Source organism: Nelusetta ayraudi, unplaced genomic scaffold, assembly GCF_046127955.1.
Source record: "Nelusetta ayraudi isolate G7.1 ecotype Tasmania unplaced genomic scaffold, CSIRO-AGI_Nayr_v1 ptg000033l, whole genome shotgun sequence".
In the NCBI taxonomy this organism is placed as follows: Eukaryota; Metazoa; Chordata; class Actinopteri; order Tetraodontiformes; family Monacanthidae; genus Nelusetta; species Nelusetta ayraudi.
This window is the reverse complement of record NW_027466083.1, coordinates 7,216,186-7,242,003: the sequence shown is the minus strand read 5'-3', so window position 1 is coordinate 7,242,003 and position 25,818 is coordinate 7,216,186. Positions and strand designations below refer to the sequence as shown.

General features: G+C 42.8%; 3 protein-coding genes across 3 annotated transcripts; all 3 read left to right on the top strand.

The window, feature by feature from the left end:
* The first annotated feature begins 9,515 nt into the window (after window positions 1-9,515).
* On the top strand, window positions 9,516-12,638 carry LOC142892015 (E3 ubiquitin-protein ligase RNF26-like). The gene is made up of 2 exons (XM_076032018.1): window positions 9,516-9,672; window positions 10,366-12,638. Exon 2 carries the CDS (start codon window positions 10,372-10,374, stop codon window positions 11,530-11,532), a length of 1,161 nt encoding a protein of 386 aa, XP_075888133.1. The 5' UTR covers window positions 9,516-9,672; window positions 10,366-10,371; the 3' UTR covers window positions 11,533-12,638.
* Window positions 12,639-14,868: 2,230 nt separating this feature from the next.
* On the top strand, window positions 14,869-16,050 carry ins (preproinsulin). The gene is made up of 3 exons (XM_076032015.1): window positions 14,869-14,910; window positions 15,398-15,582; window positions 15,675-16,050. The coding sequence occupies exons 2-3, from the start codon at window positions 15,399-15,401 to the stop codon at window positions 15,836-15,838; spliced, it is 348 nt and encodes a 115-aa protein (XP_075888130.1). The 5' UTR covers window positions 14,869-14,910; window position 15,398; the 3' UTR covers window positions 15,839-16,050.
* A 646-nt stretch (window positions 16,051-16,696) lies between these two features.
* Window positions 16,697-23,871, top strand: nipal4 (NIPA like domain containing 4). The gene is made up of 10 exons (XM_076032005.1): window positions 16,697-16,977; window positions 18,494-18,577; window positions 18,852-18,989; window positions 19,354-19,410; window positions 19,847-19,937; window positions 20,035-20,195; window positions 21,248-21,415; window positions 21,843-21,922; window positions 22,001-22,213; window positions 22,318-23,871. Exons 1-10 carry the CDS (start codon window positions 16,938-16,940, stop codon window positions 22,522-22,524), a joined length of 1,239 nt encoding a protein of 412 aa, XP_075888120.1. The 5' UTR covers window positions 16,697-16,937; the 3' UTR covers window positions 22,525-23,871.
* Window positions 23,872-25,818: the final 1,947 nt, after the last annotated feature.

Below are 25,818 nucleotides of genomic sequence, written 5' to 3'. Positions count from 1 at the left end.
TAATAATAAACTATATACTATAATGGAAAATATGGCGTAGCTGCAAAGTGGATTAACAGTTAACTTCGCAAAATTACGTTACACTAGTGGGAGAGAGTCAAGAGGACGTTTTCCACCAAATCTGTTGTGGGTTTTGTTGCAGACACATGGACCCTGAAGTGTCTGTACAATTAGAGAAAAAGAAAAAGACAGCTATCAGAACTAGAATCACTTGTTTTTCTTTGTTTTTGTTTTTACCCTGTAATAACCATGACTTTTAATGCTTAAAACTACAGAGGAACTAGCAAAGCGCCCTGGGGAACGCGGCCTTTCCACCTCCACACTGATGTTCATGAAAACAGTTGCACTTCTCTTCCCTATTTTTTTTTTTCTCCTTTCTCTCTCTGGCAAAGTTTCAGCAGCTCAGATTGGTGTCCACGCCATGGAGAAACCTCCAGCCTTTTGCAGCAGTGGCACGCCGGTGTGAAAGGAGGACAGGCAGAGTTCACCTCAGGGAATCGCGTCCAGGTGTGACGGCCTCACGCAGACACTCCCAGCTCCGCTTGATTCTGTTGATGAGTTGCTAAACATTATATAAATAGGCATCATGGCAGAATGCCCGTCACCGCGACAAACACAAAAATAACTTATACCCAACGCTACATGTCAGCGTGATTCAAAGCAAAGTTCCCCTGTTTGAACCATACAACTGCTCTGTGATCAGAGTGGCCTCCCCCATCTATGACAGCTGGGGTAGGCTGCAGCAGACCCCCGCAACTCTGAGTGCAGGAAGAAACGGGTATTGAAAATGGATGGATGGATTTGGCCTTAATTTCAGTGTATCTTGATGGGAATGGGGTGAATGTGTTTGTGGGAAGAATTTCTGTCACCTTTTGGGACAGACCATAAAGTATATCTCAAGCAAATCTATCCAGAGAGCAAACAGCTCGAATCAATTATTTCTGTGTGCCAGAATTATGAGCTGAGAACACCTGAAGCAACTTCTACCACCGGCTCTTCTACTTGGGTGGAGAGGAAACAAGTTCTCCAAGTCAAAGTCGGCACATGCAGACTGGCAACAGTTGGTGAAGTTCCATAAAAGCTTTGAAGGCCAGTTGTGAACATGCTGCACTAGGACATTTGTGGAAATAGAAACAAATCCCTCGGAAGAAAAAAAAAAACTTTCACTGAGATTACAGAGAATTGTATAGAATCCAAACATTCAAATATTTTTTGATTTATTTATCAGCAGGGAAAAGACGCGGTGCTACCGCCAGGGTTTAGGTGTGACAAAATTAGTGGAAAATGGCAGAGCACTAATTCCCAACGTTCCCAAAATTTCAGCGTTCACCAAAACAGGGGTGTGAGCAGAGCGGCGTTGTGAGTAGCAACGGCTGCGCTCGCGCCTCATTTTTGGGTAAACAGAGCGTAATGCGAGCGGAGCTGCTCGGTCTTTGCCTCTTGACCACCATAAATCTTTATTGAGGGGTGGCTGCAGTAAAAAAGGGCTTCATCCACAGAGACACAGATATGTTTGCCGAGAAGGCGTGACGAGCTCCGATAGCTGCGACGGACCACAGCAGCGAGGATCCACCGCCCAGGAGCTTTGGATGGTGCAGGGTGTGTGTGACCGTGAGTCACGCCAAGTTTTGTAACCAGCGCAGTAAATGACATTCAGCAAACTGCACATCTTCAGGACTGGCAGGTTTTTTATGTGCATGATGGAATGACGGCGAAAAGACAGAAACGAGCTAGTGAAGCTAGTTTAGCTAGCGAAAAACAACAAACCAAAACCAAAAAAAACATTGCCTGCTTTGGCTACAGACAAATCTCACCCGGAGCGAACCAGTTAATCAAACCACCCTGAAATGCACCAATATCTGCTGCGACTGACCCGACACCCTCACCCTCATTTATATAGGCTATAACTGTTACGGAAGCAGCTCTGTGCGACATAAAGTGAAAGAGTGTTTTACATTTATGACCCGCGAGCCGGCATGGTGTTAACGAGGAACAACACTCTCGGTTGTTATCGGCGGGTCAAATGTTCAACCTGGCAGCCAGTCAGAGGCACAGGCACAGAGCACGAGGTGCGCCAGTTACTTCTGGGTAAATGTGCTATCTTGCTATATAAGTTTTATCAGCCGCTCGGTTTCTCCCCTAGATTGTGACGCAGCCCGGAGGGTTACGAGGTGGCATCAGCATGGGGCTTATCAGGCCAGGCCTTCCGAGAACTTATGCGCTGGCACACATTTGTCGGGGACGCAGCCGCGTCAAGCGGCGGCCATTTTAGGGCGCAGCTCCCTCCACCGAAACAAAATGGTTGACAGAGCAGCACGCTCTGCTCGAGGAGTCCGAGTGTCCGCGAAAGACCCCGAGACTGAGTCGCTGGAGCTGCGATAGCTTTGGATTAGTGTCTGTTTGTCTGGACCAAACACCAAAATAAAAGCAGTTTCCTGTCTGTTGAATAATCGCAGTGAAAGGCAACAACATGAGCAAATAATAACCCTTGACGTCCATAAACGCAGCAGCGGTGGCGGCGGCAGCAGCTCCACACTTATACAGCCGCATGTTTATGAGTCATTTTACCATAAACTTTCATTTACAATATACTTACTGCCCCTGATACCCCCCTGTATTGGCTGCATTGATTGAGGTTAAACAGCGGAGTTGTAAATAAGTGTTGGAACGGTAGTGAGCTGTGTAAAGGCTAGATAATAGTCCACACCGCACCAGGACTACTGGTATTCCCCCCCAACTTGGTTAAACCAGGGAGGCAACAGAAGTCTTATTTAAAATAAAACACATAAACATACCTTTTATGACATTCTTCTTCTTCCTTTTCTTCATCATCTTCTTCTTCTTCTTCTTCTTCTTCATCTTCTTCTTCTTCTTCTTCTTCTTCTTCTTCTTCTTATTATTATTATTATTATTATTATTATTGTTATTATCATCATCATCATCATTGTCAATAATAATAATAATAATTATTATTATTATTATTATTATTATTATTTAACCTATATTATGTTTTTCCTTATTCAACTTTTTATTATTGTATTATTGTTTAATTCATTCATTTTAAAAACAAAGGAGAGCCTCTCTTATTTGCCCCCACATGAGGTAAGTCTGTAAAATAAATAATAAAAAATAATAACAATGATAATATAATGATAACACTGTGTGTGTGTGTGTGTGTGTAAAATTGTAATTTTACAGCAGCAGTGTGCGTTCAGGAGAAACAGAGTTTTATGAACAGACTGATTGCCGTCTATCAGTCAGACTGATTGCTGTCTCCAATTACAGCTCATCTTACAGTTAAGTGCTATAGCCCTATTAACCTACATCACACACACAGAGACACACACACACACACCCTTATCAGCTTCACTGTTTCAATTAATGTTGTTATTAGCTGTGAACTGCTGTATATGTTATTAGTTTACTGCCCTCTATCCTGAGTCAACCCTCAACATGAAAGTTTGACACTTTTATTGGATTTGTGTACATTGCATCACAGTTTGGACACATTCAGAATGTGTCAGAGAAATAAGACGTCAGTCATGTCACCTAACAAATCTTTTGTGTGTGACAAAACCAAACAAAAGTCCTTCGCTCCTTCAAAAGCCACGACGTGAACACATTTCAACCATTTAATAAAAAGTAAACTCCCAACTATCAAGTAACCAAGTAACCAAGTAACACAAGTTACAACACATACTGTGTCACAGGAAATTCTGAAGAGACAAATGTCTTAGCTTCTTGTGTGGGAACACGAGGAGAGACGCCGCCGCCGTATTAACCGTAATCTCTGTCACATCCTGCGCCAGAAGTCATAAATATGCTACATTCTGTATGTCAACTGGTCAATGAGTAACGTGACTAAACAACAAGCCTACGCTGGACGTGTTCGGCCGCCGGCCTCGCTTTGTTCAGATAACAGCCGTTAGCTCCATTAGCACAGAGACTCTCAAAAGCTGCAGCTCAGAGGATGTGAGGGTCTTTCGCCAACGTAGCAATGAACAGAGACGAACGTTGATTATTAAGTCAGGTCACTATTCAATTACGGTAACAGGCAGCAACACGTGAGCACGGCTGAGACGTATTTAGTACGTTTGGTCTTTCTCTCTGGATTACTGGATTACCGAGATTCATTTGTTTGCAGATAACGAGAGAATTAACAATGTGAAAAACAACAACAACAACAACCATAATAAAAATAAATATTAGCACAAACAAGTTGAGATAAGATTCTGTCAAGAAAGGAAATGTGCAGGAGTAGCCAAAAAACAAAAACAAAAACCCCAACAACCTAAAGTGAGGCATAAAATCTAGAAACACACTCAAAGATTCTCTTTGAGTGTGTTTGCCCCGACTGTACTGCAATATGACACGTAGGAATAAATCAGCATGTTCTTGTCACCAGATGTCTTATTATTCTGATGATTCCAATGCTTTCACTATCTTGTTGAAAAGCCACGTTAGATAATTATTTTCAACAGAGACTTTGATCGATGAGGCATTCAGTGAGGGAAAGTTGTTCTGAAGTAGCATTTGTAATTGTTTGATGGGTTCTAGGCATAAATATCATGTCAGGCCTAGAGTATCATTTTATCATTTTACTTTTCTACATATATACAAATATATATATATATATATGAATGAATCATCAGCAAACAAAATTAGAAACTTTAGATGCAGTTGTACCAGTCATTAACATGAATAAGGAATAAGAGAAGTCCAAGAATCCTCGCGGCATTTTTATCAACTGCTCATAAAAGCACCGTGTGTGTGTGTGTGTGTGTGTGTGTGTGTGTGTGTGTGTGTGTGTGTGCGTGCGCGTATACGTATACGTGTAGAGGGTGTGATTTGCTCACCTTTCCCCCTCACTAACCTTCGTCCCGGTGATAAGGTCAGGGGTTTCAACACGGCACGGCAAACTTCTGATTCTTTTCCAAGTTCATGTCTGCCAACGGCAGGAGGGACCGATTTCTGTCCGACTCCTGTCTACGAAGATCGTAAACTGAGTGCAGCACTCATCTTCACATGCATTAGAATCACAGTTCAGGGTGGTTGTTCTGTTTTTATTTTTCCAGGCACATGCAATTTAAAAAAAAAAAATCGTATGAAAGTGACTTCTCGTTAATTAGTCTGTAAATTTTCACGAGTAAATGCGTCAGAAAAAGACTGAACTTTCTGTCTTTTTGGATAATTCAATGTGAACGTGCGGTTATTCTTCAGGATTCTTTGACTGGGCAGTTCTGTCATTTAAAAAAAAACAACATTTAAACATTTAAATTACATTTTACGACATCAAACAACATTTATTTTTTGCATTCCTGGTCTTTTTCTTCTCTGAAGCCTCATCTGTGACTTTGGGCTGTTAACTAGCAGCAATAATTAACCAATGAAAAAGTAAGAGGAAGTAACAATGCTATCAGCTCCGTTGCAGTTTTTACGTGATGGTGATGTCCTGGATGTGACCCCAATCAAGTTGTGGCTCAGCAAGATTTCTGTTTGGATGTTAGATCAACAGTATGAATAATTGACACTATTTTAATCTTACCCAAGCACGCCTTGACTTTTTAAAGTTGACTGTGACAGTTCCACAATATGCTTAATCATTTTCTGCCATATTATTATTATTATTATTCTCTCTGCTAGTATAACTTCAAATAACGATTGTCATTATATTTATAACGACAGGAAACTCGTCAGCTGTTATCTGATAGTGAGGCCATGCAGCTAAAGTTCAGCAACACACACGTCTCCGTCATTTAAGCGGGACAATGCAGGTTGCCGGTTAATGTATGTTTTCTGTCTGACACACACACACACACACACACACACACACACACACACACACACACACACACACACACACACTGCCGTGCTCCGGCCAGAGGCCCGGCTAAGGTTTGTGGAGGCGGCTCTAATCTGACTGCGAGTGTGTCTCTGTTTACCTTGCAATAATCCAATAATTTGACCTTTGACCCCAGCTGATTGGCGACATTCTACCAACACTCCCAAACTGCCCTGCACTCCGCTTGGGACAAAGGTCGCGACCCTGCAGCGACCGAGGACTCGCGCCTCCAAGCATGCTAGAAATGCTAATATGCTAGAAATGCTAATTCTCCAAAAGCATGCTAACGAGAGGGGAGGCGGGGGCAGCCGGCCCGTCTCTTCCTGGCCCAGGTTTCTCGCCATTGTTCAGCCACGCTGCACCTGTGAATTTTGACACCAGGAAGGGCAGCGGTGGGAAGAGGCGGAGGAAGACGACGAGAACGGCAGAGACAAAAAGAAATGATAAATAACGCAAAAGACGCCATGCCAGCTAACAACTACATAGCAGGTGAAATTCAGTAAGAGGAAAATTTAAACTGAAACAAGAAACTGTTAAAAATCTCTGACTCAAACATTTTTTCGTTATTCATTAGCCTTTATCCAACTGACATTTCAGGTGTAGCTCTCATTATTAGGCTCCTTTGTTTTACTGTTGGAATTACTATGATTTTTTTTTTTTTTTTTCCTGTCAGATTTCAATAAAGTAAATATCAGGGAAAAAAACGTAGGGTGGAAAAGCAAAAAGAAATACTATTAACTGAGGAAATGAATTAATAAAATGTATAAAATAATAAAAAGCTACATTTAAAAAGTATAAATAGTACAAAACTTTAGAGGCAAATTATTTTTGAAAGCTTTCAAAAAAACGCTGCAATCTTAGCTTTTCGGGGGGTCAAGAGCTCAATTAAAAATCAATAGCGAAGCAATAAAAATCAAGCAAGACCGACAGTCATTTTTTTATGAAAAGAAAATAAATCAGTCACATGTGGTTCGCTTCCTGCCACCAAGTATGTCGGGAAGACTCTAGTGACAGGAACGCCTTCGCTTTTTACAACCCTGAAGAGATGAGCAGGACTGGTCGGGGTGAGCAGGCCGTAAAGGTTAATCATTTTAAACAGTGGTGAACTACGCACACACACATTCGGGCGCGCACACACACGCACACACACATGCTCGTGCGTGTGCGGACAGCAGCAGCAGGACCAGGAGCGTACAGCTCGAGAGGTGTTGTGGCTCTTATAGTTTTATAGTGAAGATGCCAGTGGCTGACTTTGACGCAGTGAATACATTGTGTTTTTGGCAGGACATTTCTCCAATTTGTAGTGGGGTTTTCAACTTCATATCAAGAACTTTGGCAATAAAGCATGAGAGGGAACTTCAGCAAGTTTCACAAACTCAAACAATTTTGATTCTATCATTATACGAGCTGGGGTGAAGGAAATGACGTTGGGTTGACCTTTAAGAAATTGTTGAATTAAAAGTCCAGAACAAAAAAATCTACAAATTCTGAATTACAGGCTTAAAAGTTTATATAATCCTAAATGGCACCCTGACACCCATTCCATTTGACTGAGAAAGAGGTGAAGTCCTATTTCATGGGGGGGGGGGAGAACAAAAACACGTGATGCATTTAAGATTATTTTCCCCAAATTCAAACAAATTATAAAACCAATAGAAGGAATCACCTCGCTCCCGGCCGAGGCTCCAGGGGTCTGAAGCAGCGTCCCACCGGTGGCAGCCTCGGTCCTGCCGCCAGTGCGGCCCCCTCGGCCCTCCTGGAGAGGAATTATCTGCGTCTTTATGGATTTATGGGAGATTTATTGTTTTACACTGATGAGTATTTCGTTTAGTCTGCTGCTGTAAAAATCACATAAAAGCCACAATAATTCTCATTACACACAAGTATTTGTGTTTTCAAGTGTTTAATAGACGTTATATTGATGTTGCATAATGTGAGCGGCGACTGCTGCAAGCACCTCAGCTCCTAAACTGCTGGGTGTCAAAGGCTCTCGGTTTTAATCCTCGTACGTTTTTTTTAACCTCCAATTTAATTCGTACCGTTTTGCCTATATGTGTTTCAGTCTCGGCTGTCTGGGAAAACTCAGTTCATTTCTATTTGCTGACAGGTTTTTCTCAGCGTTTTCCAGTCCCGATTAAAGTAAACCAGAGTTTATTAAAGGGAACTGCCATAATAAAGATTTGTTCTTAAGGAGAATTATTAGATTAGATAGAAAGATATAAGTTCAAAAATCGTGTTTTAAATAATATTAACAATAACGATTCTAAAGCAGTAGCAAATATTCAGGAATATTATGTTTTCAGACACATTCATTAAAAGTATTGATGAAACAATTCTTTTTTCATTTATTTATTCTCTATCTTGAAATCATCTCGAATTCCGTTTCCCAACAACAAAATAGTTGCACAAGGTGTCCACAAAATAAACACAAGTGTGTAGGAGCACAACCCTACAATGATAGTTTTTTTTTTAAATAGCTGAATTTAAATTGTTTAAATTTAATCTGTTGAGATCATAAGTAGATAGACTAATCAATCTATCAATCCATACATACATACTGTACGTACACACATACATACAATAGCTGGACTAATAAAGCAAGGTTTCTTCTATACGGATCTAGAAATATAGGTTAAACACTAAAGATGAAAAAAAAAATAGAGTTTCAGAAAAAAAGAGATAAGGTGTGCGTGCGCGTGAACTGCATCCATTCTCGCTGAATCTCCACCATCACCTGTCTCTAGGTGAACCATTAACCCAGCTCAAAGCCATAAAACTCTACTTTATGGAAAGTTTGATGATGGCGGCGGTGTGGGGGGGTCATAAACACTGCAGCCTTTTCTCACCCGGCTCGCTGTGGCTGCTGCCCTACACACAGTCTGGATTAAAAAGAAAAAAGAGAGAGCAGGCCTATTTTAAGCCCTAACAGTTGAGCTTTTTCTATGATTGATGCCTTCTCGAGCAATTTAGCATCTTAGCATCTGGCCACAGGAAACAAACACCTGTGTCATGTGACAAATGTAACTGCAGCAGCCCATAGCAGCCTTGCGGGAGGAATTGTTCCACTAGTTTATAGTGACTGTTGATGCCTGTGGCAGGCAGCAAGCATCGGACGTCGCCTGGTGACAAAGTGGCCACACCCCTTTGCCCTTACCAGAGACAGATAGTAAAAGAAAGATGTTATTTTCTATACATTTCTCTCCAATTACTGCTAAATCGTACAAGCTGTGGCCTTAGCAGTGAATTATGCAACAAAAAAGATTAAAAAAAAACAACCAAAACAAACAAAACAAAACAATTCTCATATACATATTATTTTGTATATGAGACCTGCTCTAAGGGTAGGAACCCCGAATTACTTTTAATGCACTACGAGTTCACAATTTTCCGAATGTATTTCCGGACAGTATGTTAAGCTTTAACCAATACAAAATGTTATAAATCAAGCCAAATTTTTACACACTGGACCTTTGAGACGCAATAAATAAATAAATAAATAAATAAATAAATAAATAAATAAATAGAACAGAAATTTCATGGAAACTTGCGTCTTCGTTCTCGGCTTATCAAGACACAAGTCACGCCTGCCATCTAGTGCCCCACATTTCCCAATACAAGGAACTGAGCGAAAGCGAGTGTCCTCTTGAACAGTAGGTGGCAGTGCGGATGTTAAGAGACTCGCCAACAAATAACACAACGAAGAAGAAGCCGCTCAAACCCTGCAGTTTGTAGTCTTTCACACATGCTGCAGCAGCAAAAACTAAACTAAAGCAGAACTAAAAGTGTTCCCGGTGACTCAGTGAGCAGACATTCCCCGCCATGTTGCCACGGTGAGTCGCGTTCATCGGAAATGCTCATAAATCAACGCAGTCGTTCTAAAACAAGCTTCATGTTATCACATGGTTTCTGTTTCTTGCCTTGTTAGCTAATGCTAATGGGTGTGGTCTGCTGGAAGCGCACTACTATCTTTCCGGTGCTGCTATTATTTTAAGTCATTTTGTAATTTTTAATGTTATATCATATATTAATAATACACATGCTGAATTCATGGGAACAATCGTCACCAAATGCACGCGTCGTCCTGTGACGTGCAGTGAGTTACACGGCTAGTAGCCAAACCAAACCTCAGTCAAGAGCAGGAATTTTTCAGAGTAACAAATTCAATAGATGTCACAACGGCAACTTAAATAGTTTTTTCAGGGCTCAAGTGAGTCGTTCTGAATTCGGCTGCTTTTGTCTTCTCATCAACATTTCAACACGAAGAACGTTTTACTTCGATTACGCTGATCGACTTGACACTGATCAGGGAGCAGGCCAGTTCCAACTCTGAATCACTGAGAATGACAAATCACACTCTCCCCAGAAAAGCTTTCTATCAGCCTGTGAACGAGCTCCCCAGAGAGACAACAGCACTGGAAATCACATCTTAGATTCTAAAGAGATGCTCCTAATTCCAGCTGATATCAGCTGTTCTAAAGTATCTCCAGATGCTCACGTGCTCAGTTTCTGCCTCTCTTCAACAGGCAAAGATGGATGAGGTGAACTTGGTCCTTCTCACCATCGGCAGATTTGCCAACACGTGTGGCCTCCTACTCGACCTGCTCATTGGGACCTTTGGCTGGCTGATTTGCTCCCTGTCCAGCACACTGTCGGCCCCATGCGGGCCCACGTTGGCTGAATACTGGAATTTTGCCCTCTTCTCTTTCCTCACCACCACGGAGGCCGTTTCCACTGTGGGCTATGGAGCCCTGCGTGCGGTGGAGAGCTGGCTGCAGTCGCTGGGGGGAGCCTTTGAGATCTTCAAGATGGTGGGACACCTCCTGTGCCACGTGGCGTGGCACCTCAAGGACCTGCTGCACCGCGGCCTCATCTCAGGAGGCTGCGTCCTGCGGCAGACGTGGGAGGGCCTGTGCATCGTGCTCAGCCTCGTCCTCTACTTCATCAACACGGTGGTCAACCTGCTTCTCATCAGCACCCAGAACTGTCTCCATGCCGTAGCGGGAGTCTGGGAGATGGTGGCCGACCCGGTGCACACCATGCTGGAGCTGGCACTGACTCTGCTCACATTCCTGTACAGCTGCGTAGTCGGCGCTTCCATGCTGCTGTGGATGCCGTGTCAGCTGATCCTGGACCTGGTGGAAGGGCTGGGGCACGTCTTCTTCACCGTTTTTGAAATGGACATCCGCTCTTTGTGCGTCACAGCAGCGTCTGTCTTGCTAATTCTGCTCCTGGTGAAACATGGACTGCCTGTTCTCGCTGCACGGCTGCACAGAACTCGCAGTGTGCAGACCACACTGGACTACGGCCTGAGCCGTGAAGAGGTCCACACTAGGGCCGCACAAGGCCTGGCGCATGGGGACCCTCCCATCACAGAGACTGGCCTGTTGGCAGCCGGTGAATCGAGCCCCGTTCGGGAGGTCAGAGAGTCTGCGAAGCTGCCAGCGAACCGCGGCATGGGTCGCACGTCCCGGCCGAAGTCGGAGCTGCTCAGCCTGCTGAAGGAGCAGGAGGAGAGGAAGAGGTGCGTCATCTGTCAGGACCTGAGCAAGACGGTGCTGCTGCTGCCCTGTCGTCACCTCTGCCTCTGCCGCCACTGCGCCGACATCCTGAGCCGGCGCCGACACGTCCAGCAGCGGTGCTGTCCGCTCTGCCGGCAGCCCATCACACAGACCATGGACGTCTTCCTCTGATGCGCCGTAGAAACAACAACAACAACAACAACGCCAGAAAGACTGCAGAACATGTCAGGAAGAGGCTTTGGGCCTATTTTCTGTCAGCGTTGGGAATGTGTGTGTTTTGACCTTGAGTGTGATGAGAACGACTGAATTCAGTTGAGTTTGTGACGCCTGCTCACAACCCTGTTAGTATTAATGCAGTTTCCTCATTCATGTGTGTCAGCAACTTTGCCATTGCCAAATACCAACAAAAAAAAAAGTAGTTCTTGGAGTCCATGCAATCAATGGATCACAGCATGTCTCAACAAATGATGGAAGACTTGTGCCAAAGACTTTCCAAAGGTGACCTACATTTTTGCACTTTAAGTTATTTGTATTTAAATTTTTTATTGACATGACAGTAATATCAGCAATAGCTGCTCCATATGTTTATCTCTACTTTCATATTCATATTTATTTTTGTCTATTGTTTTCGATGAAAAATAAGTGGGTCAGATGAATGTGAAAGGCGCTTGCAGTTTACTACCAGTTAGCGGATACTAGCTAAAGTTAAACTTCGCTTAGGTCAAGGGATGGAGTCTCTGGTGCCTGGATACATGTTAAAGGTACAAAGCCTTTTTTGGCCACCAGAGGGCATCCCAGACAGCAGCCGCTAAGCCCCTCTTTTGCTGCCTGTTTCAATTCTCAGTGCTTCCTGGAGTGGGATCGTAAATACGAATGAACACTTTTTGCCTTCATTTCACATTAAATGCATTTAGGACAGGATCCTCTCACAAGTAGTGCTTTTTATTCTTCTGTTCAAAACTCTAAGCTCCACTCTGCTACTAAAGTCTTATCTCAGCACTAAGATGTTCAATAAAAGACGCAACAGCAGCGTGCTGACACTCGTGTTTACTTCCGTGGGTGTTCGTGTCAAGAGTGCAAACGTCTGAAGCGGTGTCTTACTCTCTAATGAACACTGTGCCATGCTTTAAAAACAACGATAGACTCACGTTGGTTCATTATGGTTACTGTTGGGTCTGCAGGGGTTTACAGGAAGGCGTTTTAACACCAAGATCCCTGACACTGCATTTGTACGACGCAGCAGTTCCGGAAGGAGGTTTGCTGGCTTTATCAAATAAATAAATGTTATGAATAATAAATGATAAATAATGTTTCAAGCTCATGTTTTAAGACCGCTTAATTGTTTTCACACACCAACTCGACACGATCAATAAAGTCATACGGACAAAAAGAAGATTTCACTTTCCTCGGTGTGCGTGGTCATTGGCTCTTCCATGGTGTTTAATTCCAAGAAGAATCTTGCCACGTCTCGACCTCAGCACTGAAACTGAAGTTGGATGAAATGTGCAACAGTATATTCAAAATTATATATATATATTGCTGTTAATACAATAGAAACACAAGATTCTCAATATAAATTATCATGTTATAAACTGGTAACTTGAAACAGCAAAAACCTCTTTCACATGACAGAACATTGTTATGATAAAACACGTCTGTGTTTGGTCCTGGATGCCTGTCAGGAAGACTGTTGAGATGGACACTTGAGTGTTGCGGGCTGTTTTTCATTCCCTGGGCCTTGCACGTCTTTAATTTTTGTTTTTTTAAATTTGAGAGTTTGTGTTTCTATCTATTTTCCATTTCTTTTTTTTTTTTTGTTTTTTTTAAAATGACGCTGACGTTAATTAAATGACCCTTACTGCTGCAGGTGGCCATGAAGTCTAAATTTAACCCAGGAAAGCCAAGGGATGCTTAAAGAACGAAAGGTGTCGGTTCAACCTGACGTCAACGCAGCTAGACTTGTCCAGAGACTGTTGAGTGGGACTGATGCCACGAGGTTCTCAGCCCTCCTCCGTCATCCTGGTGACGCTTGTCACGGTTAGTTGGGCGCGTGACAAACAGGCTGTAAGAGGAGCTCCGTCAGCAGGACATGAGACCATTTAGCACTCGGCGTGCCAAGTGTTGGCCTCATCACATCTCCGGCTTTGTGTACTCAGAGTCTGGCATGCAGGTGGACGGGGCGGGTCTGGGCGGGATCAGCCATTCACATCTTTGATTCTGGCTGTGAGGTCTGCAGTCACATCTCTAACAAAGGTTTTGAACACTGGTTCTTTATGAAATCACATCAGCAAGTTTCAGCTTCTTTTGCTTGTGTTTGAAAAGCATTTTCTTACTCTTCCTGCACAATTTTAGCATTTCTACCTTCTCTCTATGTTTGGACTCCAGTTTAATGAATGTGAACAGATTCTGATATATGAGCCACACAAACGTTTGTGTATAGTTCATGTTGTTTGAAATGCTGAAACACAATGGCACCGATGCAGGTTCCAAGTAACTGATGTCAGTGTTTCACAATCTACAGGTACTACCCGAAAAAAATTAGAATATCAAGTAAAAGTTGTTTTATTTTGGCAATTTAACATAAAAGATGAAAGCAACAAATCTTATTGAGCCATTACAGGCAAATTGACATATCTCAAGCAGTTCCTTGTTGTAACTTTGCTGATTTTCAGCTTATTAAAACCACAAACCCACAAACTCAGAAAATTAGAATACTGTGAAAAGCTTCAGTTTTCTAGGTTCAAAGAGTCCAAAGAATCCAAAACACCCGCAAAAGGGTCCTGAGCCTTTAAAAAGTCTGTGTTGGGTTGTTGGCTCAGAAGTGTTCAGACATGGGCAAATACAGCAACCTTTTCAGGATATTCTAATTTTCTGGGTAGTACAGTATTTGTAGACTCAAGACAACCTCAATATGTTTTTGTAAATTCTATCTCAAAAGCAACAAATAAATACTGTCGCAACTATTAAATTGTGGTTAATTAAAGTTTTGATTTACTAAGTAAATTAGTGTTGCCTCAAAGCCAAAGCCTCACAAGCAGGGGGTGCGAAGGCCGACTCAGCTCTCCTTTTTACAACTGTCCAGGACAACATACAGCTGTCTATCTTAATATTCAATAATTGATTATGTTTTATTTACTATGTTTTCCCTTTCTCTTACATCGGACCACTTTCAATTCTTACTATCATGAGATAACAGAAAAAGAGGACGCTAAAAAATCAAGTCGGTCATGCTGTGGTAACGTGTGGCCCAGCGTCTCGTGGACAGCTGATTAACAATCAATATTTGACTGTTGGATGTGATCAGATCATGTCGGCTCATTAGCTCAGTTTGTTTTACTAAGTGACTGTATCCAGTCAATCAGAAATAAGCCACACTAATGTGTGACCACACACACACACACACACACAGAAGTGGGCATGTCCAGGTGGAGGTGTTGGGGGATAAAAGGAGACATGGCCTTCTGATCTGCCTCACACCAAACCAGCTCTCCAGCTGATCTGCTCCTCCTCTTCATCACAGTTCTTCGTCCTCCTCCTCCTGTCATACAGGTGAGTTGGTTCCTCACGTCCTCCTCCAGCCTTCTTTCATCTCAGCCTGATTTTATACTTTCATCTCCCGCTCCTGCAAGTGAGTTGTCATCTCCAAATCTCTCTCTGCACCTCTACCACCTTGTCCTCCTCCTCCCACTTCAAAGTTCCTCCAGATCAGTCTCCTCTCTCACCTGCCTGCTCCTTCTTCACATCTCCGCCTCCATCCAGGCTAATTTTGTTTCATGTTAATATTCCAACGGATTTGTGTGTACAGTGTAGTATGATTTTAGAACTACAGTCCAAATCATATGTTGGTGTATTCTGGACAATATAGTCAAAATTTTTGACAACTGGTAGCCTGCCACCTACATTAAAAGCCTCAGACTATACTGAATGGTGGTTCTGTAAGTTTCTGAAAAATTGTAACAAGAGAAAACATGTGTGTGTGTGTGTGTGTGTGTGTGTGTGTGTGTGTGTGTGTGTGTGTGTACTTACTGCCCTCCAGCATGGCGGCTTTGTGGCTCCAGTCGGTCTCTCTGCTTGTCTTACTCATCGTCTCATTGCCGGGGACCCAAGCCGTGCCCCCGCCTCAGCACCTGTGCGGGTCCCACCTGGTGGACGCCCTCTACCTGGTCTGCGGGGACAGGGGCTTCTTCTACAACCCAAAGAGAGACGTGGACTCTCTGCTGGGTGAGACTGCCAACCTGAAAAAGCCACAGTGAAAACCTCCTGTCAAAAATGAGGGTGATTGGAGATTCATTTTCTATTCTCACTCTCGTCAGGTTTCCTTCCTCCAAAGACAGGCGGGGCAGCGACAGGCGGCGATAACGAAGTGGCCGAGTACGCCTTCAAGGATCAGATGGAGATGATGGTGAAACGGGGCATCGTGGAGCAATGCTGCCACAGACCCTGCAACATCTTCGACCTGCAGAACTACTGCAACTAAACAGAGCTTTGCATAGGTTATGCCTAAAACAGCTCAGCTTGCATAGCTTTGCTAACTTAGCTCATGTACTTCCCCATCCCTTGCCTCAGAAGAGTGACAGTGCTGTTGTCACTCTGAAAAATAAATAAATAAAAAATGGCTGTCAAATAAAGTGCTGAGAAAAGGATGAAATTATTTTTCCTAGAAAATAAAGTTTTGTGAATTTGAAAGAATATCAAGTGTTGATTGTCTTGTTTCTAAATCCCTCCGTTGTAACAAGTCTGTTTAATGTGGGACGGCTCCTTCCTTTTTGTGACATTCATGTTATTAAACTACGGGGGGTGGGGGGTGCATGATCATGTTAATACTGCAACCCTCCTCTTTCACCGTGCCTTCAACACTGCAGCACCAATCCCGCTTTTAACATGGCATCAGTGAAAAACAAACTGTGGCAATCAAGAATCCTCAAACCTGCTACATTATAAAATTCAAGAAAAAAACCCAAACAAATCCTTCTTTTCTCACTAGACGCTAGAACTCAGTGGACGTGTGGCAGCTAGTTTGTTGCAGTGTATAGGTTCCGAAAAATAGCGACATCTAGTGGTGAAATGATATGACCCATAGCCCCTGCAAATGCCCGTAGCCATGCGGAGAAGCCAGAATTGATCTCACCAACTGCCAAACATTATGTGCACTTAATTTATGATTATATGCTTTTTCTGTTTCTAAAAGTCACAATGGTTTAGCACACATAGCTAAAATCCGCGCACCCCCTTTTCCACGTCGAGGGTCACTGGGCGGGAAAGACGAGACGCTTACTGTGTGTCACGGCCCGGCCCGACGGGGCGGAGCTAGGCGGCATCAGGTGTCACTGTGTTTACCTGCACTACCTCTTGGCTTTGTGTATTCAGGCAGGTGGAATCCTGGTGGAGGAGAACAACGGGACGTAGCGTCCGGAACCGTCGCCGTATCAGCGAGGCCACAGGTGGACACATGCAGGCCGGCGAGCCGGTGTTCGGCTGGTGGAGCCTCCCTTTTTAGCGAGGGTTTCGACCGTCCTGTTTACCCCTGTTGGGTTCAGTGACTCCGGGGAGAGTCGCCGGAACAACGCGTCCACACGATGCAGGATGTTCAATTGAGTAACGAGACCTGCAGAAACGGTAAGAACTTCATTCTTTTTTTCTTTTTTTAAAAAAAAATTAAATCACATTTTCCTTTATTTTCTGGTTGAAGCGAGGCAGTTTCTGTGGATGATAGGGTGAGTTTGACAACAGGACCACAAGCCAGCGGTTTTGTGGCAGATGATTTAACTTTTTGAAATAATCCGTCTAAAAATTAAATATTCACATAACAATGTTATTAACATATATTTAGAACTATCATGCTTGACAAAGTTATAACCAATGGACAGAATTCAGGGGAAATGACTGAACCAAATAAACTATCTGGCACACAAATGTGTGTGTGAGTTTATAATACATTTTTACATAACATAATTTAGTGTAGCCACAGTATTACGTTGCCTCAAATGACTTCAAATGTAGGTTGTAAATGATTTCTTATTATACACTTAATTATTAACGTATCAAAAGAACAACAATCATGATGATCAATATTCATTGGACAGTGACACTGTCAAAAAAAACTCACAAAAAATAATCAATCAAGCGTGAAACTTGTTATGCTTTCAAAGGACCGTCCCTTCTTTCATTATTGATTTAAATTCCAGTATAGGAGGTGCTCACACCCGTGTATTTCACCTCCACCTCTATCTCACTGCAAATAGTTTTTGTATCGCTATAAGTGTTTGCCCTCCCTTAAATCATTTGATTCTGTGAGCCATTACAGCCTGTGTACTCTGAGTCCTCTGCGTTGACAGAGTAAATATTGAAGCGCCTCGTGTTACAGTAATCAGCACAGCGGTCAAACCAGTATTACTCTGCAGTGAGTGTGACTGTGGTGCAGTGTCTCTGAAACTCTGGGACACTCACATTTTTTTCCTCTGCCATCGGGAGTTCAAACACTAGATTAGATTTAAAAAAAAAAAAAACGTTTATGATAAATTACATTGAAAATGTACAATCATTTTAAGCAAAAGTGAGGCCAAAAAGAAACGTGTTTAATGGTGATTTTCAAATTATAGTTTTTAAAAAATAATTTTTCATTTCATTGACTTGTTAAAGGTTACAGTTACAGTGGTGCAGTGGTTAGAACCATGGTCTCACAGCAAGAAGGTTGCGGGGTCGATCCCGGCCCTTGGGCCTTTTTGTTGTGTGAGTTTGCATGTCACCCTTGTGTCTATGTGGGTTCTCTCTGGGTTCTGTGGCTTCCTCCCACAGTTCAAAAATGTACTTGGTGAAAACTGGGGACTCTAAATTAGCCGTGGGAGTGTGAATGATCGTTTCTCTTTATATGTGGCCCTGCAATATGAACTGCCGACTTGTCTAGGGTGTCACCCGTCTGTCCAATGACAGTTGGGACCTGCAACCCTGAATGCAGGAGGAGCAGATATGGAAGACGGATGGATGGATGAGTTGTTGAATAGCACCCCTGCCATTGACACAGCGCCCCAAATGGCCTGGTGGAGAACTATGAATGATGATATAAATGACCAAGAGCACCAAAGCTTTGTTTGAATGAAGTTGAAAGCTGAACAGGTGGTGATCCTGTCTGCAGGCTCCGAGGTCCGACTGTGGTGTGGTTCTCAATCTTCACTGTGTGTGATATACACTCAGCTGGACAACAACACTCAGATATCAGGTAAAGAGCACCACGCAAGGACGCACACTCACACTCACACTCACACTCACACACACACACACACTTACCCACACACGCTGGTGGATTAAACTTTTGTAGAATGATTAAAGATTAAAACTGCTGCAGCGATGCATGAAGCTGATTCAACTACCGTCCTCCTGGACACACACACACACACACACACACACACACACACACACACACACACACACACACACACACACACACACACACACACACTGTCAGCTGACTAATGATTAATGTTTGTTTCCAGACCTGCAGACGATTCACAGTTACAACCATTGGCTGGGTCTGACGTTGGCCCTGCTTTCAGCCTTTCTGATTGGAGGGAGCGTCATCCTAAAGAAGAAAGCCCTCCTGCGATTGGCCAGCACCGGCCACACAAGAGCAGGTGAGCGAAGTCCAGTGACAAGTTTTTCTATCTATTTATATAATTTATTTATCTATTCCATCTTCTAAAAAATCTGTTTCATTGTGTAGTATTCAAACACATTCATTCATGTCCATCTTTCCCCCTGCGGTCCAAAGACTCTGCTCAACACAAACTTTATTTGGTCTCCTGGTATTCAAACAGAGAGTTGAGAACCACGATAAAGAGTTCATCCACTTGGACAGAAGTGTTTTTAGCTTGCAGATTTGTAGCTTCTCTGTTAAGGAGTCAGCTGTTTATTACCGCAACATATCGGAGTGTTTTTTTTATGTTTATGTGTATGCTTTATAACCCCAATATGATTGTATTCTTTGTGTGTGTGCAGGTGATGGAGGTCATGGCTACCTGAAGGACTGGCTGTGGTGGGGAGGCCTGGTGACCAGTAAGCATTGTTGTTTCTATAACTTGGACCTCCAACACCTTGTGACAACACACATGCATGCTTGCTTTCTTATGTAACAAGGACAAATGAGCACGGTGACATTTGGAATTTGTTACCCCTTCAAGCCTTTCACTTTCTTCGCTTTGAAAGTCATGGAATGTGAAAGTGAACCTACAGACTCGGAATTACATAACCGGAACCAAGTAGTAACAATAAGATTTTTTTTTAAATTGGAAATTTCCCCACTGTCGGACTAATAAAGGAAATCTTATCTTATCTGAAGCTTTCCTTTCCGTATGATGTTTACATTAGCTTACAATCTTTGTGGGAATATGTCTTTGATTAGCTTCTCATTATCTTGTTGTCTTATTACAGCTTCTGCAAAGCTCAAAAGAATTTGAACGAATTTCAAAATGTTGGTTTGGTGTCGCTGCAGTGGGAGCAGGAGAGGTCTGCAACTTTGCTGCCTACATGTTTGCTCCAGCCACACTGGTGACTCCGCTGGGAGCTCTGAGTGTCCTCATCAGGTAGCTGCAGCACACAAAAAGCAGCGTAAAAAAGACGTAGTTGTACAGATGTGGAGACTCACAGAGTTGCACGTGCACGCTTCTCTTTGAATTTCAGTGCAATTTTGTCTTCCCACCTGCTGGGGGAGGTGCTGAATGTCTTGGGGAAGTTGGGCTGCTTGCTGTGCCTGCTGGGAAGCATCCTTTTGGTTATCCATGCCCCAGAAGAACAGGAAGTGACATCACTGCAGGACATGACCAATAAACTGCTTGAGCCTGGTGGGTTGACAGCATGCTTTGACTGTTGTGATTGGGTTTGCTTCGTTGGGGGGTCAGAGGTCATTACATACACTGGCGTTCAAAAGTTTGGGGTCACTGACTGATTTCTGCATTGATCTCCAGTTTAACCAGCTGCATGGAATACTCTACCGGAATGCTCTAAGAACATTACTAGAGCACAAAAATCAGTAGGGATGTGCTGAACACATAGGATGGCTTTGACACTTGTTGCCTTGAATGTCTGAAATATGATTTTAGAAAATGAATATCAACTGTGCAATATGTGGCTATCAGTACAGAAGCTGAGTGCTTTAAAATTGCTAAAAACATTTCTAAAACAAGGCTTTGTGTTATAGTCACCCTCGTTTGCGCGCTAAACCATAACAGCGTAAACATAGCATCATGGTTTATATTTTAGGCGCTATAAAATAACATCGTTTTTGTGGGTTCACACAGAATTTTCAACACTTGGAATTCTGCCAATCACTTTAAAATTAACATCAGAAATTGTTTTCCTTAAACACTGAAATGTTACACTTACACTTGTTGCACAAGTCCAGGGTGTCACCCTGCCTTCACCCAATAACAGCTGGGATGGGCTCCAGCAGACCCCTGCAACCCTGAGTGCAGGAACAAGTGGGAATTGAAAATGAATGTACTAAAACGCTACCATACTTGTGAAGCACATCCAGTTGACTAATTTTCGCACATTAATCGTGATCGCAGAGCACCCAAGATCATTATTTCATAAATCACTTTCAAATGGTAGTGTATAGCCTGGGTTACAAATCACATTGATAATTAGCCAGCATTTGAAATCTTAAATGTATCTGATTATTGGAGATCAGAGACATCTGAAAGTGCCCTAGTGGTCGGTTGCAGTATTGTGTATGAACCGCTCTGCCTCCATGCCAACAGAAAGGTAAATTCCAATATAGCCCTTTAGATGTTCTAGAGCCACATTTTTTTATTTTCGTTCACCCAGATATTCCCTGTGTGTGAGTGTATGTGTCTGTGTTCAGCTCTGACTGTTGTGTGTTTTCATGCCACAGGTTTCCTGGCCTTCATGTCGGTGGTGTTGGTTCTGTGCACAGTTCTCATGTTTTGTCTCTCACCTCGGTTCGGTCCTTCCAACATCCTCATCTACATCAGCATCTGCTCGCTGCTCGGAGCCTTCACTGTCTCCTCAGTGAAGGGTCTCGCCATCGCCATCAACACTGGTCAGTGGAAACACAGCTGATAGCTCTGCTTCAAAACATATTGGAGAGGGGTTTTTTTTTTAATAAGAAGTAGCAATAAATTCATTTGCATAACATGATAACATTTGGTTAGTCATTGGTTGGTGGCTTTATAGTCATTAAAGATCCAATAATCTACTATAGTTCCCATTTCAATTCTTTTTCTTCAATTCACGCATCAGTAAACTTTGCAGAAAATGGGAACTTTGAAAGATGGCGGATTTGAGAACAAGCAAAAGAATTCCTGCTGTAGCTTTTATCCTTTGCCCCAAGTGATCAAGACGTAGCCATCTCAGGTGCAATATAACTGCAGAGCTGTATGCAGTTGACATGCATTGTGGAAATGTAGTCTGTCTGGCTTCTACTAGTAATTCTGACAGCAAACTCTCTTTTTTAACTGTTTCTCCAGTGGCGGATGATATTTCCGTGCTTGCCAACCCCCTCACCTGGATCCTCCTGGTGACTCTCGTCGTCTCCATAGTGACACAGGTGAGCGGTAAACACCTGTGCTTGCTCCTTCACTGTGTTGCCCGATGCCGTCGCTCAGTGTGGTGTGTTTTGGCTCAGGTGAACTACCTGAACAAGTCACTGGACACCTTCAACACCCAGCTGGTTTACCCCATCTACTACGTCCTCTTCACCTCTGTGGTGCTGTCCACCTCCATCATCCTCTTCCAGGAGTGGAGGAGCATGGCCACGGTGGACGTGGTCACAACACTGGGGGCCTTCATGGTCATCGTGGTGGGCGTGGCTATGCTCCACCTCTTCAAAGAGATGCAGGTTTGTCAATTGGCCCCTTCAACTTCTTGTCATCTTATTTTTAGGGGTTGTTGGACAGTGATTCATCTGCACGCGACTATGACAAATCTGTTCATCTTCTTAAGATGACGATGAGAGAGCTGACCAATCAGCTGTCTCATCCGATGGAGAAGGAGGGGCTTTCTGAGGAGGCGCCATCCAGTGGGCAAGCAGAGGGAAACCAAGCAGGGAAGAACAAGAAGGAGGATAAATACGGCTTGGTGGAGAACATAATGATAGAAAGTCTTCCTCCCATGAGGGACGAGGGTCCCCGAGTTTTCATCATCAGCTGATAAATGCAAATGAAGAACAAAAAACAATGCAGCTTCATGTTGTTGGGAAGATAAATCCATTTCCACTCATCACAGTCTTGTCAAAGTCCCACTTCCAGATGACACCTGAAGGCTGTCTGTCTTGGCAGCAAATATAAAAAATAAAAAAAAATTTAAAAGATTAAAAAACAACAAAAAAGCATGAACATACTTTACGCACCGTCGATCATCAGACAGACAGAAACATCTGCATCCATCCTTTAAGATTAAAATAAAAAAATAATTTCCCCTCACAGCACTTTAATTTAGAGCTTAGTACGACAGGAGCCTTTATCAAGATTTGAAAATGAGTTAACATGATGATATTATGATAGTTATTGTTGATACTGTAGAAACGGTCAGTTGTTTCTTTAGTTCATTCCACGTTTGAGACAGAGAGGTGATATCAGACGGACGTTCTGTAGACATCATCCTTCGCTGACAATCACCATGATGACGTCTCTGACCAACATTCAGTGTTTTTCTGCTTTTCTTTTAATTTCTTGGAGGCCAAAGTTGCCCAAACTTTTTCTGAACTTTTGACTTTTCATTACTTTTTCTCAATAGGTCTTTAACCCAAGAATCTCACACTCTGACAGAACTTTCAGTAAATGGTCGAGTGCCTTATCACAGAAAGGTGCCAGATGATAAAAATGTAACTCTTTTAGTTGTTATTATTGTCTTTTTTTTTTTACATTTAGTTGTGGGTGTTCTTAATTATTAAGGATTTTAAAGAAATATCGAGAGAAAAAAAAAATCAAAAACTTGCTCTATGAAAAGCTCCAGAATACCGTTACACCGGATTGTCAGTGACTGACAGGTTGTGTCCACGCTATTAGCAATGAGCAGGAGTGTGAGTGTGTGTCTGAAGACTTCATGTTTATGAAGCTCAGACGAACAAGCTTGTTCCTCCCAGTGCACCGATGCTGCTGACCTTATTTCACCTTATTGCTTTTGTTGATTTGTCACACTGATTCTTACATTAAGGTCCATTGTATTATTATTATTATTTTTTTGCACTGTGAAGTTTGAGATGAACGCTTTGTGTGAGAGTCTGTGTCATCAATGATGGTTTCAGTGGTAAAACGGGAAGATGAAGCAGTCAAACAAAACAACAAAATCCACCTCGGTGACCTTCAGCTGCAGAAGGTAACAGACAGTCTGTCCTGTTACTGTTGGGTTAATGTGATCATAACGCGTAGTTTTTATTTTCATGCCATTTTTAAAGAGAAAAATGGAAAATCTCACTGAAACCAACAAAACGCAAACATTTTCTTTTCTTTTGAATGTATGTTGTGTTTTGGTTCTTATATCAATAAAAAATAAAAAGCATTAAAAAAAAAGCATGCTTGAACTCACTGATATCATACTCACGTCATACCAGAAGTAGCATTTTACTGTGAAACAAAGATAATTGTTACATTTGTTATTTTATTTCAACTTTGTCAGATTTGTTTTTGCATAACTGGTGCTTTGTATGTTTGTAAAGAGAACTTTTTTTTTTTTTTTTTTAGCTCTTCAATCTATTACAAACAAATTTAAATACACTATGTGGCATTAGGTCCAATATACAGTTGCTTGTAAGTTAAAACTGAATTCATAATAAATTGTAAAAAACGAAGAAAAAAAAACAGAACAAACAACAACAAAAAACTGCAATATTCTAGATCTACAGCAGCTGCATAAAAAAAGTTGAACTGGAGAACTGTCAAGATTGTTCCACATCTTCTGCTAAGATGATCACATTTTCACAGCAAGATGGTGCTGTTAAAGTGTGCTATGATAATAAAACAATGACATGTTGGAAAACTGGGTAAAGCAACAGCTCCATACCTCCACCGTGTCCTGCTCTGCCCTCTCCTCTCTTCATCTGAGCAGTGTTTGTGTTTCTCCGTCCCAGAGGACAGCCGAGTTTTGTCTGTCCTCAGCGGACTAATTATGCCGAGTAGAGCCGTCAGCTGCCGGAGACTCGCTGACAGTCTGCCGCTTAGTTACTGACGAGTTCCTGTTTCTCCTCAAGCTTCCACCCTGGAGCTGCGGCGCAGTTTGAATTGCAAATTGTGTCTAATGTGTCAGTCAGTCAGCAGCAGTTCCCTGAACGCCTCATATGGGGCAGAGTGCAGTGCAGAGGTACAAATGTGCTGAGAGTAGTAACGATGTCTAAATACTTTGTTACTTTGTTACTGTTACCCAATTTTGATTAAACCAGGATAGTTATTATTACATTTTACTTTTACAATACTACATAGATGTGAAACACTATTGGTGTTGTTGATGTGATTTAACAGAACTGGAAAAAGTCTTTCAGATGAGAGGCGAGATATGTTTGTGCTTCCAAAAACCAGCCTTAACATTCAAGACTATGGCGACCTGGATGAATCAGGACCCTCACAGACATTTGATGATTTATCGCACCGTCTCGAGTTAAGCCTGAATTGGCTCGGTGTGCAAATGCAGCCGTCTTACAAACGTCATTTCGTGCCAACGTAAGCTTTTTACTCACATAATTAGGCGGTAGCATATCTGCAGTGCAGGCTGAAAGGCCTTCTTCTGAGCACCTCTTCCACTTCTGGAACTCCACCGATTCGACTCATCCATCACACCTCCCGCAGTCTACACCGTGGCAACCAGCTGGAGAACTCCAGTAGTTCTCCAGCTAGCCACCAGATGTCGCTGTGACACTGGACAACGAAGACGGGGTTTTTCGTTTGTCCGTTGCTGGGAGCTCAGAGGGGCAGCAGGTGACTGTGGCTACATTCATCTCGTTAATGGACATTTCGCAGTGAACACTGACCGGAATGTTCTTCACTGAATGCTGATGTCAAACTTCCTGGTGTGTGTGTGTGTGTGTGTGTGTGTGTGTGTGTGTGTGTGTGTGTGTGTGTGTGTGTGTGTGTGTGTGTAAAACATGGAAATATGTGCCGCCCAAATTTAACGTAAAGTGGCTACTTACGAAGCACGGTCCCACTGTTCCCCTAGTTTTGAAGCGGTTATGATGTTATTGAACAAGAAATCGTTGGTTTCTGCCCGCATTAGCAACTCTTCAACAGCTCCAGGTCTACCCGTTGCTAGTTCCGGGCGACATTAGCCGGATGTCACCACCGTGTGGCAAGAAGTGTCCACGGTTGTGAAAACCCGGTCTTCTTCCTTTAAACAAACAAACAAACAAACAAAAAAACGTTTTGTTGCCGCTTTAGTAGCAGCCACGTTCACAACTTATTCTGGGGCTTCTCGGATGAACTCGAAGCAGTTGTTTGTTCCTCTCGTAACTTCCAC